At 40.2% G+C, this 14,418-nt stretch overlaps 1 protein-coding gene across 2 annotated transcripts in view; it reads right to left on the reverse strand.

Annotated features, from left to right (window-relative positions):
* Positions 1-14,418, reverse strand: part of LAMA4 (laminin subunit alpha 4) — a 133,963-nt gene that overhangs the window by 39,407 nt on the left and 80,138 nt on the right. For both annotated transcript variants that reach the window (XM_008514782.2, XM_008514781.2), the window contains exons 12-15: positions 12,639-12,755; positions 6,845-6,993; positions 3,321-3,462; positions 2,628-2,724 (exon numbers count right to left, since the gene is read on the reverse strand). In XM_008514782.2, the coding sequence (XP_008513004.2) occupies positions 2,628-2,724; positions 3,321-3,462; positions 6,845-6,993; positions 12,639-12,755 (505 nt within the window). The remainder of the gene's footprint in view (positions 1-2,627; positions 2,725-3,320; positions 3,463-6,844; positions 6,994-12,638; positions 12,756-14,418) is intronic.

The raw sequence follows: 14,418 nt of genomic DNA on the forward strand, positions 1-14,418 counted from the left end.
GTATCGGTTTTCATAAATAGGTTTTTTTCCTTTTTTTTAAACCTGTTTTATTTACACACCATCCTTTTCTCCCCCAATTTGTTTTTTGAGGAAGATTAGCCCTGAGCTAACATCCACCGCCAATCCTCTTCTTTTTGCTGAGGAAGATTGGCCCTGAGCTAACATCCGTGCCCATCTTCCTCTGGTAAATAGCTTTTTTCTAAAAAAAATTATTCTTGAAAGTGTATTTGTAGCACAGTCTTTATACTAGGGTTATCTTGTAGCAAATCCAAACAAGTCACGATGTAATATCTTGCCATCTGAACTGAAGGATCAACTTTCCCAAGAATTCTTTGTTTCTGTTAGTGCTGTACTTACTTCTAAAGCATCAGGAAATGTATGCTTCTTGACAAATAGAAAAATAATTTCTTCACTTCCCATTATACTTTTCTCTTTCTCTCCAATGGGCTCGTGAGCATATCCTCTCCCATGGTGGACTTTCTCTGTTCCACTGTAAGGTCTTGGTGTGCTCGGCTTCTTGTTCCATTACCTTTTTTCCCCATACTTGTGTATAAAATGGATATACAATGCGTGGTGCTTGGTTGATTCTGTCACCAAGTACAATGTAAGCAAAGTACAAACACTTCTTTCTTATTTCCTCTGGGTAGTGTGGAATTTCCCAGAATTCAAGGAGGGACTTAAATATACTTTGTAGTTGTATTGCACCCTCTCTCCCTCTTTTAGTTTCAATTTTTTAATATTGTGATACAAACAATATTTTCTGATTTTCCTTTTGGGTTTTGTCACCACAAAAAACACTGGCTGATATACTGAGAAAGGATATATTTAACTCTATATTTGGAGCACTTGATAGAAATAAGAGAAAGAAAATCTATTTTGGGCTGGATGTTTATAAGAAGAAATGTTTCATAAAAAGTGTGTCCTATTTGGAACTTATTGTCCTATGTAAGCACTTTTTCATTTTACAAATAAATTCATAGAAGATTCCTTTAAATAGCAGCTTCCTGAGTTTATTATGGATTGTTAGCTATTTGATATAGATAATGAAGAAAAGGAAAGTTGGGAAATAAAGATTATTGATCATCAAAAGTCATTAGGAAATGAACCAACAGTAATCTGAAATTATAATGTAACTCAATAGATGAATATGGTTGAATTTGAAAATCTGAATTTAAATTACAATCATGTGTATTGTCTACAGGGAGGCAACTTCTGACCCACGCAGTCCTAACGCCTCATCACGGCCCCTTTTTTGAATAAATATAAGAAGGGATTTAACCAAACAAGATAAGGAAATAGGCGACCAGATCTGCAAAATATTCAGAGACCAATGCAGAGAGATTTACCTGGACATAAAATATAGAACTTTGAAGAGAAATCATCCCCAGAATAGAAAGGTTGCTTTCAGGAGGCCCAATAACTCAAAAATGACAAAATTGAGAAAAGACATTGCAAATTATCAAGGAGAATAAAGTATTTAAGACACTGCATCATGAAGACCCACAGATTCTGGTCTTCGCGTCATAAGAAACAAAAGCAATGCATAGATATGGCAATATTTATTTTAAAATATTTTACTATTAATATTCTAATACTTTACTGCTAATATTCTAATTCTCTTCCAAAGAATATGTTAAAAATTAGACCTATATAATAAATTAATTAGAATAAAGAAACTTAATAGCATTTTTATCACCTTTGTTTGCCCAGAAAACATAAAATTACAGTTGCTTTATGGCAACTAAATAGTTAAATATTCTGCATATGAAAAAAATGCATTTATTTTCTATATATGGTGGTTTTTTGTAAAAAAAAAGAAAACGCACAGTTAGACATGAGATTAATTGCTTTGATAAAATTAAGTGAAGTTTTCAGTTGCAAACTTGGTCTTTGTTTTTAGGTGGTAGTTAGAAGTTAGCTGGATAATGGATTTCCAACCTCATTAGTCAATGCTGGAATATCCTTAAGAATGAGTTCATTACCACAGAGATGAATAATGTTTCGTGAAATTCTTAGTCACTTCAATTGTTTCTACGAGTAATTCACAAGGTTCAAAATGGACTGAAATGATTTCACTTTCATTTTTTCCTCCTTCTCCCACTCCTAGATGTGCCTGCTTTAGCAGACGCAAACACTAGCCTTTGGAAGTGCTTCTTTCCATACGGTCACTGGGCTTGTCCTAAATACAGTAAACTCGTAGAACGCAAACTACAAGAAAGTGCAAATAGTCAGACGGCTTTTTGGTACCAGATCCTCCAAACTCGCACAGTGATGACCCATCCCTTCACAGGTCATTGTGGGTAAAATTTTAAATGACCTTCTGAACTGTTCCAGAAAGATTAAATTATGTGCAATATAGTTTTAGTGTCAAGTGTATTTTATGGTATGACCTCTTTGAAAATTGGTATTTATGGTAAGTTTCTATTAATTAGCCAATTTGATTAGCAAGAATATCCACCGTATGTTTCCCTACATTGAATTATTTTTAAATCACAATTTATTTCAAAGTATTTAATCTTTGCTTTTTTATACTTGACCTTCCTATCTCTGTCTACGTGCAGAACTACTGCCTGAAAGGAGGGAACAGCAATAAATCAGAAGGAAGATAGGAAAGTGAAGATATTTACTAGAATCTGCCCTCGCTCGCAGTTCTCTTGCTTGATGGAGGAGATTCTCGCTTTCATCTTTATGGTAAATGATCTGGGTATCAATGCCGCTCACAGCCTAAGAAGGAACAGGGTGGAGAGAGTAAGAATGACAGCAGAAGGCCATTTCATGGCTTGAGGATTTCAACGACACAGTTTATCTGCCAAACACCTAGCAAAATTCATACCGCTGCATTTTCATAGCTCAAAATCAAGGTCAGATGTGAACATCAGACAATAACGTCCTTGGCATTTTCAAGATAAATGTTTTTGGAGGAAAATTCAGGGAACCAAGAATAGTGCCTGGCCAAGGTCCTGCCAAAGTGCTTGTCATGTAGAAGCCACTCAATAAATAATTTCTTAGATGAAAAAATATGAATACATGCATAAAGCATTTTTGTTATCATCAGGATTAGTCAAATGTGTTCTACTCGGGGATTGTGGTTTAAGAAAGCTGTCAAATGAACTGGCATTTGCTGACTGAAGCATGGCACATCTTGAAGAACTTGCACAACTGAAACTTCATAACATAAGTAAAACAATTTTTTCTTAGTTCCCCAGCCCTTCCTGCCATTTATATTATGTAGGAAGCTCAAGAGAGGATTTTGCAAACAGAAATGTCATAAGCTGGGAAAAGCAACATATAAACAAACTTTAAAGTAAGGGAATACTCACATCGTAAATCCGGTCAGTGATGTTCAAAGCCAATTCTGCTGTTTCGTTGGCTTCACTAACATAATTGGCAATATTTTCATAGACATTTGAAGCTTCCAAAGCCTTCTGTACCAGCCCATTTGTATCCGAACTGTGCAAATTCCTGTTAATGAACAAACGTGTCATTATTTCTCCCTCTTATCTCTTTGGGAAATGGGGCTACATTCAGAACTTGATTTTAATACTCCTGGGACCACAGGGACTTCCTTCTCGTTATTCAGTCACCTGGCTTGGCAAGGCTTTCCCAAATTGCCTTTCCTAGGAGCACATCTTTGCATTCCTCTGCCTTTGGTATCCCCACAACTTCACTCCATTTTGGCTCCATGGCAGCTGCCTGCCTGGCAGGAGCCACGGGAAAAGAGAATGATGATTTAAAAACAGCCCTCTGCACCTCTTCAAGCAAGAGTTTGTTTATGCGGTGGCAGACAGGCAGAGGAACCAACCCACAATGGTCTCCACCTAGTATTTACCCAAATCAGCATTGTTATCCCCTTTCCGTGAAAGAAACCAATGCTCCCAGAGAGGGTGCAGAACCTCAGCATGGGGCTAAGTATTAGTTGGTTTCTATTTAGTCAACCTTATTGTTCTCTTTTCTTCACTTTATATGACAGATCCTATTTTTCTTTCAGAAGGGGAGTAACACTCACTGAGCATCTATGTGCAGATGCTGGGCAGCCCCGTTCCATATGTTATGTCCTTAATTTTTACCACACCCATGACGTGGCCATTGTTATTCCCTTTTCATAAAAGGAACTGAGGCTCTGAGAAGGGGCACATGGCTTGCCCAGGGCACATGTTGTTAAGGTCTGTCTCACTGCTGGGGCCCAGCTGCCTCACGTAAGGGTACAGTCCCACTCAAGCCCAACCGCACCCCTGTCCTGTACACCATGTTCTCTTGCCTTTAATCCTTTCCAGCCTCTATAAGGTTGACCTAACATTTATTGAGTACCCATCATGCAGTGGGCACTCACATAGCGGCTGACAACAGTAACGGCCTCCGAGGATTGATGTGAAGTACGACAGGGATAAAATACGTGGAATACCTGGCATCATGCCTGGCATCCAGTAATCACCACGGTCTATTATTATGCCTAAACTATTTCCTGAACTGGAATTTCAAACTGTATGTGTAGCCACACAATAATTCATATTATTGACATATACTTCTTTCTCTATGATATAAACTCTACTTTCTCCTTCTGCAGCTCATCTTAAATCCTTTGTCTTGATTTTATTCAGTCTTAAATCCACCAGCTCCATCTTTTTTTCTCAGTTCCAAACACTGCTGACTAGAATCATTTAATTCATGTATAACTTCTAGAAGTTTCTCTGTGACCCAATATGTGACATTGCAGATCCCATGCTGGCTCATCACTTCAAACTGCCCTGACCCATTGTGCTCAGTCAATTGTTTCTCAACCTCCTCCATCGAGTTTCAGTCGCTGTATGCTCTCTTAGGCTCAGAGCGACTTCCTCTGTGTTTTCATTTTATTCTTTTTTAAATCAGAAGAAAAAAATGAGGATACTAATAATAATTACATTAGTCTTTATATTGTTGCAATCATGAAATACAAGTTTTGATTTTTTTTTGAGGAGGATTAGCTCTGAGCTAACATCAGCTGCCAATCCTCCTCTTTTTTTTTTCTTTTTCCTTTTGCTGAGGAAGATTGGCCCTGGGCTAACATCTGTACTCATCTTCCTCTATTTTATATGTGGGATGCCTGTCACAGCATGGCTTGATAAGCAGTATGTAGGTCCAGCGCCTGGGATCCGAACCGGCAAACTCCGGGCTACCAAAACGGAGTGTGTGAACTTAACTGCTGTGCCACTGGGCTGGCCCCAATTTTTGACGTTTTTATAGAGGAAGGGGCCCACTGAAGCAAAAGTGCCTAAGGCTCACAAAAGTCATCATGCAGTCCTGCTCTGCCCAGGTAATTCTGATGCAAGTACGGGCTACTTGTTCCTCCCTACATCCCTTTGTTCCTAGAGATGGCTCAGAAAGTAAATCTGAGGAAGTTTTAATAGAAAGGGATAAAATGTTACAAATGTGTATTAATATTTTTAATTTTTCTGGCTAGAGTGGTAAGGAGATGTACCAAAGAGCTTGAAACAAAGCCATTATTACTTTGTTTTTATTACTGGGCACAAAACAGGTACTACGTCAATATAACAATATGATTTACATCTATCTCTGTTTGAGATATGCAAATCACTGGTTATACCAGACGGATGTTGAAGAATATTCACATTTGAAAGGGAAGACATCTATTAACGTGGATATTTCCCTGAATATATTTAGTCAGAAATATCCTAAACACAAAAGGGGCCTCAAGGTGATTGATGGTCTGGTCAAGTTTCACGCAAAGCTGGAGTAATTTCCTTAGAACTGTGCTAGCACACTGTTGGCTGCAGGGCGGCATTTAGAAAAGATAGGTGTTGGGATCCCAATCAATGAGACATGGTTACTAAAATGACAAAAGAACAATGAAGACAGCCACAGGGTGGATCTCAGAAACAATATTCTGTCAATTCAGTAGATTATCAAAAACAATATTTTATCCAAGCTCCATTTTATTGGCTTGTTCAAAATGCATTTCCTGGGAGCATGACACTGAGCTGGATATTACACCATCTCACACATCAAGATTCTATGTGACATCTATTTCTCTCTCTCTCTCAATTTTCAGGAGATTTGGAAAGATATTTGAAAATTTTTGGCAATTGGGAATAAAAAGGTGATTTAAGTTTTGAATAGAACTTAATATTGGTTCTTATTTTATTCATGACCTTTACTGATCTTCGTTTCTAATTGCCAGATTTGTAGTCTTTCTCTATAATTATCTCATTATTTACCTATTATTTCAGGGTCATGAATTCAATTCCAATCTTTCAGTACATTTCAATTAACATTAATTGAGCTCCCAAGGGTGTGTGACTCTCTTCTAGATGCTGCGAGGAAAATTGTCAATTGAATTTCTCTTAACAAGTGTTGAAATCAAATAGTTCCTGCGGGGCACCGTGGAGTGTCTAGATAGAGGATTTACTGGAAGTCACTTGCATTGCCAGCTTCCAAGCAGCTTTACTTAGGACGCTTGAGCATGGAAAGCTAATGCTGTCTATGAAATAAATAGTTAATGATGATAGATTTAGACCTTGTAACAGGGTCTGATTTGCTTGACAATACTTTGTGCAGCAGTTGTGGCCCTGAGCAGAATGCATTGGGTCATCCTATTCCTAATTGTGGAACAGAACTCCCTCACCCCCAACACAGCTTTCCAATCTGAAAGAAATAAAAAAAACTATCTCCCCGAAGCAATAAACAATGATTGGCTCTGACCAACCAACCAACAAATAAGCAAATGAGAAAACTCTACCCTCTAACCAACCTGTAACATTTTATCCCAGTGACTCTGTCTCGCAAAATTAAATAAAAATAACTTAGTCACCCTATGCAGATCTTTGCATTTCTAAAACCAGGATATTACCTGCTCAGCTCATCAGCCTCCTGTTGAAGGTTCCGTGCATGGTCAACAGCTTCCTGGACTAAATCATGACTGAGGTTACTTAAGTTGGATAGTTTTCCTTGTAGTTCATTTTTGGCTCCATCTATTTCGGCATAAATCCCTGATGCATTCTAAGAAAATATTTAAGAAAATATTTTAAAAAATGAATTGAATTTAGAGGCATTCAAAATATTTTTCCCAGGGAGCACCAGAAGATAATCTCTATTCTTCCTTATTATGAAGTTCAGTAAATTTCCGGCCAAGTCTATTTGAGTCTAAAATACTGTAAGTTGATATTTCTCTATTTCTCTCACATCTTCAGCTCCTTCTCTGCTGATTGCTTTCCTAGCTTTCAGAAATGCTCTGCCGTCTCCCATCTGAAAAGAAAATAAAACTAAACTAAACTAAATAAAAACACTCTATTTTCCACATCTCCCTACTTACTCTATTTTTCTATTCCCTTCATAGCAAAATATCTCCAAAAAAAAGGTGTTTACGCATCTGTCTCTATTTCAGCACTTTTTAATTCACTGTTTTAACCTGTTCCAGTTTGCTTTTTACTTCACTATCCCACCAAAACAGAAGTTCACTTCATGATATCTAAGTTACGAGACCTAATGGGCATCATTCAATTCTCATCTTATCTGACTTCTCAGCTGCATTTCATGTGGTTGACTACTCTCTCTCCGAAACTCACCTGTGACACGACCTCTCTTGGTTTTCAGTCCAACCATAGACCTATGGTCTTTGCTAAAGATCATACAACCGGGCAGATCGATGCTGCTGCAAACCTATGACTTCCACCCTTGGCTGGGCCCTAAGTGCTGAAAGGAAATTTGCTCTCCCAGTCACTCAAATAGTGATTCCAAACATTGTCACCATTCACAAGCCAATAATAATTCCTTTCCCCACCCCATCTAATTCTAAACAGGTCACCATTCTTTATTTAGAAGACATAAACTAACTTGTTGAGGGGGACCACTTTTTCTGCACCGCTGATGTTCCCTCCCTATGAAGGGAACTCAATAATGAAACTCCAGACTTCTCTGCCCTTTCCTCACTCTGCCCTTGAAAGGGGAAGTGGGTTATTTCATGGGTAAATTTTTGGGGAAAAACTGTACAGGCTGTGCTAAGCTCCACCCTTCTGCCTCTTGGGAGCAAGCTGCCAGCAGAGTGCCTGAGTTTCTGGTGTTCCTCCAGAATGAAAGCTGTCCCGGGCGGAACCCCCACACGAACCCTGTAGTGTTGCCTGCCTGGGTGGGCAGATCGGCCTAAAGCTGGGATTGAGTATCAGCAACCCCCCTGGACTCAGAGACGTAAAGCCCCATCCTCAGTTTAGCTGCATCAGAAATAAAGGTGATATTCTTGATTTTCACATAAGCTATTTAATTTATTTTTCAACTTGTTTAGAACTTGGGTGCTGAAAAGGGGTGCTAATTATTGGTAGCCCCCTCAGAAACTCTAACACCAAAAAACAGGAGGTTCCCCAACTTTTTGCTACCATCCTCTGGCCCAACCCCCCAACCCTTATACATACACTAATTTATAGCTACATCTATACATACATCTTCTGCATATTTTCAGAGGAAAGTGTTCTTTTTCTGTATAAGGCATGCTCCCCTATTTTCTCAGTGGCCCTGTTTTCCGTTCTTGCTTCCTAGCTACTGGCTCTTTTTAGATGTAAACATGCCCGAGTTCCTCTTATGAACAAGCAAACAAACAAATGAAACCTATTCTGTGACTCTAGCCTCCCCTCCAACTTGTCTTGTGTTGATGCAGTGCACTCCACAGAAATGGTCCTTGCCAAGGTCCCCAATGTCTGATGCCATATTGCCAGATCCATTTGACACTCTTCTTTCCTTATTTACTAGATCTATCTCTGGTTTGTGACAGTGTTGGGCACTGCCTTTGCCTTAAAACCCTCTCTTTTGCCAGCTTCTGTGATGCTGCTCTCCCCTGTCTGCTATTTCACTGGCCAGGAAAGGGACCTTGAAAGCTGGTGTTCCTCAGGGCTTGACTCAGCCCTTTCCCCTCTGAATGATCCAACTCATCTCTCTGAGCCCCGTCCTTTAGTCTTCCAGTCCATTCTCCATCATCCTGCAGGAATGGTGATCTTTCTATTAAGCATATCTGATCATGTTATTTCCCTTCTCAAAATCAGCCAACTGCTTTGTAGGAACAAATCCAATTACCTAGCTGGCTCCATCAACTAACCCCTCCTCTCTCACCAATCCCATCACTTCTCATCACATCCCACTGCATCCCATGGTCCAACCCTGACTAACTGATGTTTTAATGCTCCATAATTTGTTCTGGTCCCTGTGCCTTTTCACACTCTATTGTCTCTTTCTGGAATAACTTTTCTTTCTTTTCTTTCTGATCCACCTGGAAAGCTTCTACTCATCCTTCCAAATTCAGTTCAAATACCACTTCATTAAGGAAGGCATCCGTCCCTAACCTGTCCAGGGTGAGTTCAGTGTTGCCACGTATTTCTATTATCTATATACTACACAACTCTATAATCATTTTACACGACTATTCCACCCACCAGATTAATGATCTTAGAGAGCAGAAACTGTGTTTAATTTATTTTTGTATTCCCGGAATGTAGCACACCTCCTGGTACAGAGGGTTTACTTTTATGGAGACAGTATTGAGCCTCTAGCTATTTGGTCATCTGGGGAACAACACTTTAAAAAAAATTGTATTTAATTGTATAAGAGGAAAAAATGCCACGGACATTCCACCTTTACTCATTAATTCATTAAACAAATATTCATTGTGTGCCCAGTATGTGGCAGGCACTCTTTTAGGAGAGAGAATACATAGTGATGAACACAGTCTCTCCTCTCAAGGAATTTAGTGGGAAGATACAGACATTAAAAAAGTGATCAAATAAGTGAACAAGCTAATTTCTGGGAGTAAAATCTATTTTGAATAAAATACAATAGGTAGGATGGGTTGGAGAGTGATTGAGGGTAAGAGGCCCACTTGGGTTGAATGTTCACAAGGACACTAACCATTTGAAGATCTGAGGACAGCATGTGCAAAGGTCCTGATGCAAGCAAAAGTATGGTGTGTTTGAAAACCAGGAGGAGTTGGAGTGTAACAGAGAGGAGTGGGCTGGTGGGTAATGAGTGAGGGAGAGAGTGGAGAATGAGGTCAGAGGAGTGGACTGGAGTAGGGTCTCTTGGGGCCTCAGGGCCCAGAGTAAAATGAGCTTCTGTCTTACTTTAAATGTCACTGGAAGCTTTATGTGGGAGAAATAATGTGATCTGATTATGTTTTTAGGAGATTCTTTGGCTATTGCATAGAGAATGGGTCTTGAGAGGCAAGAGTGAACACAAATGGATCAGTACGAGCCTCTTATGGCATCTACGCTGGGGATGAGGCAGCCTGGATAAGGAGTAGCAGCAGAGATGAGGGCAGTAGTGAGAAATTAGGATTCCTTTTGGAGGGAGGGCCAGCAGGTCTTGCTGAAATGGGAGTAAGGAGAAAGGAGACATCAAGAATGACTCCAGAGCTTTGATTTGAGTGATCGGATTGCGCCATTTACTGAGATGGGGGGACTACTAGGGAAAGGGGTTTTATTCAAAATATGCTAAATTGGATGCGACTGTTACACATCTAAGTGGTAGATGAAGTTGCGATTGTGCTACATACCACACTGAGTTCTTACTCGAAAATATCACATAAACATTTGCTTATAAGTTTGGAACTTGGGGAGGGTATCAGAGCTGAAGGTGTACATTGTGGAATCATGCCTATGGCCTTGAAAGTCATGGGATTCAATGAGATCAACCAGGACCAGAATATAAGTAGAAAAGAGGGCCCAGGACTGAGTACTGAGCCATTCACTGTCCAGAGCAGAAATCTACCGACCCAGCGCCAAGTGTGGCCCGAGGCCTGTGTTTATATAGCTCCCAGCTAAGAATATTTTTTACATTTTTAAAGAGTTGTAAAAAAATAAAAACAAACAAAAGACAAAGAAGAATAAGGGAGAGCAGTTGTATGTGGCCTGCAGAGCCTAAAATATTTACCACATAGAGAATGTGCAGAGGCGAAGCTAGCAAAGAAGGCTGGGAAGAAACGGCCAATGAGGTGGGAGGAGAAGCAGATGAGAGGGATATTGAAGGAGCCAGGATGGAAGCTCTGAATGTTTAAAAAAGGAGGGAAGGTTAGTTAGTGGCAAGGCTGAGAAAGCCGAGGCGAGAGAAGCGACCACAGTTAGGTTATGTTGAAGTTGCTGGTGACCTGGACAAGAACAGCCTTGGTAGAATGGCATGGGATCCCATTCAGAGTGGGTTGTGTACAGCAGACAGGGTGGGGCTCGGAAGCAGAACCAGCAACTGTACATGACTCTTGAGATGTTTTGCTGTGAAGCTAAGCAGAGGCATGCGGCAGAGATTAGAGGGCAGGTAAGCAAAGGCTTTTTCTCTTTTCATTTCAATTTTTAAAAGACAGGAGCTACTAGAACATGTTTGTATGTTGGCAGTAATGATCTAGTAAAGAGTAGGAATTGGATGAACCAGAAGAGAGAGGGCACACTTTTGGGAATGAAACCCTGTAATCCTGTTTTTGAGCTGAGGAAGGATGGCATTCAGAGCATAGGTAGAGGTGACAGGAGAAGGGACCCTTCATTTACTGTAACGGGAAGGAAGGTAGAAATGTGGATAGAGATGCAGGTGGGCTGGTAGAATTTGGGAGGAAGATGTTCCTAATTTTTCAGTGAAGCATGAAGCAAATTCACCAGCCAGACTGATAGAAGGGGAGGTGGGTTTGCCACCTGTCTTGTTGGCTTCTCTGTCATGGCCACGATGCTGGAGATACTTGGGTTTACCGGGATAGGCAGTTAGAATTCTCAGGTGAGTACAGTAGGGGAAGAGGTGGGTATGGAAGGTAAGGGTGTTTGCAAAGAACGGTTACATTGATCATTTTAGCTGTTTAAAGAGAAGAGAGGATATGAGAAGAGCAGGATAAATGAGGTGGAACAGGTCTCCATGTGGCCAGAGAATTGCTGGAGTGGGCATTCCAGAGTAAACGAGAGTAAAAGAGACGGTGCTCAGGGATTTGGGAGGAGATACAGTTGTTGATGACGAGGCCTAGGTATGGCCGTAGGAGGGATAACAAAGGTGGACTGAAGGCAAAACTTGTTGGACAGGAGAAGTTAAAGGAGGCGGAGGTCTGAGAGTTAGTGGGCTCATCCTTCTGGATTTTGATGTCACCAAGGATAGTGATGGGAGTAGGGATGGAGGGGAAGACAGGAGCTTGGGTGCTGAAATAGTCAAAGAATGAGATGCTGATCAGATGAGTTTAAAATGATACCCTTTCAAAGGTAATAAAAATGAGCTAAGAAATCAGAAAATTTCTACTTTAAAAATATGACTTTTATTGATTTTGAATGCCAGTTTTATTAAACACCCAACCTAGGAGTAAAAAGTGAGTGGGATGCATCCAGATCTGCACTTTCATAGAACTTTCTACAATGATATCTGAGCTGTCCAACAGAGTAGCCACTAGCCACACGTGGCGCTATCGAGCACTTGAAATATGGCTAATGCGACTGAAGGATTAAATTTTCAATTTTTTTTAAAGCCATTTAAATTTAGATCACTGTACAATGAAAGAAACTGAAAAATTCAGTCTCCTGATCTTGTTTTCATAATGCCAGCTAACTTGATAGATTTGAACTGGATTCCATTATTCTTCTGTGACAACGAGCCACTGTTCTAATCTATTATAAACACAAACGTAAACAAGTCTCATGCGCGCTTACCTTTATTATATCATCAAATTCTGAGAGGGTCAGACGAGGTGTTGTCAGAGAATCCAAAGACGTCCTCAGAGAAGCGTTCACTCCTTCCATCTGTTCCCTCACTCTCTCGTGTTGTTTCTGCAGGAAGGAAGAGAAGGGAGAGAGGAAGAGATGGTCCCATGAGAGAAAGTGCCAGGGAGAGCAGTAAAGGTCAACTTGCTGTCTTTGCACTCAGGTAAATCTGAGGTCATATCCCAGCCCCTCCACCTAATTGCTGTGTGACTTCGGGGGAATTCTACATCCAATGCTCAGTTTTCTCAATTATGACATGGAGATAACAAAGGGAAGCACCTTGGGAGCTCTGAAGCACTTAGTTATGCTTATTACTTACAACACCATCATCTCAAAGAGCATGAACACTTCAGAGAAGGCCTTTGGCTCTTTTGTCCATAAATGTAAAGTGGGACTGTGGATACAGGATTAAACATAGGATCTAAATTTGCAGTAACTGGAAAATGAATTAATTCCAGAAAGCATTTATCACGTGCTAACTTTGGCACAAAGCACAAATAGCTCATTTGGACAGGAATAAAGCATACACAAACCAATCTTAATGTCCTTTAAAAATTTGTATATGGCCAGGGGCTGGCCCCGTGGCCGAGTGGTTAAGTTCGCGCGCTCCGCTGCAGGCGGCCCAGTGTTTCGTTGGTTCGAATCCTGGGCGCGGACATGGCACTGCTCATCAGACCACGCTGAGGCAGCGTCCCACATGCCACAACTAGAAGAACCCACAACGAAGAATACACAACTATGTACCGGGGGGCGTTGGGGAGAAAAAGGAAAAAATAAAATCTTAAAAAAAAAAAAAAAAAAAAAAAAAAAAAAAATTTTATATGGCCCTATTATCAAAGCACAAAATTGTGATCCTGCTTCCTAGCGCTCTGAGCTCTTTATATTAGATGCTCAGACTTTTTGAGGAGGAAAGTTGCCCGACTGCTAATATATTTTTTGGTGAATGCTTTAATTTCTACCTTCACTTTTGGGTTCTAGAAATAGGCATGCTGTGATTCTGAAGAAATATTATGGAGCTTCAAGCGAGTTCAGAATTTGAAAGCCACACAGAATGAAACTTTAAGAGGGAAAAGTGAAAGACTCATTTTACAACCTGAGTAAAAAATAAGTTAAAGTTAATTTAGAAATGGTAACTTCAATTGAAGTTGAAATGCATAAATTACAGTGTAATTAAGGTATAGAAATAATTGTAGAAGTCTGGAGACAGAAGGACACACTTTAAAACCTTCTAAGTTCGTCTTAATGTCTTTCTTACTTCCTGCAGTCTTTCCTAATTTGGTGGAAAGGAAGATGGAATGCATCTTCTCCCAATACACAGCTGCAGGGGATCTCATAGGTTAAGGACAGAAAAGAATCCCATTTGAACTTCTTCCTAATGCAAGAACATTAAAAAATCAAGTTCCCCTCAAAATCCATCCAGCTCAATACAGTGACTATGGGGGGTTAATTATTCTTATCTCCCCAAGGAGAGGTAGCTGTACACCTCTACATGAAAGCAATATTTTAAAGCATGTGTGTTAAAGTGTGAAAGGAAGGGAGGGGCAGAATGGTTGGTATTATTTAGCTCTCTCAGGGCACTTTTCCTTGTACAGAGTCTGAGATATGACCCCTTCTGGAAGCTCTTGTATCTGGTCGCCTTATGGGAAAACAGCCCATACCTTGAAGTCACAGCCAAACTTGAAAACTGTGTGCTAACAGCTCTGCGTGGTACATTCATTTGCAGTAGTTG

Source organism: Equus przewalskii, chromosome 9, assembly GCF_037783145.1.
Source record: "Equus przewalskii isolate Varuska chromosome 9, EquPr2, whole genome shotgun sequence".
Taxonomy (NCBI): domain Eukaryota; kingdom Metazoa; phylum Chordata; class Mammalia; order Perissodactyla; family Equidae; genus Equus; species Equus przewalskii.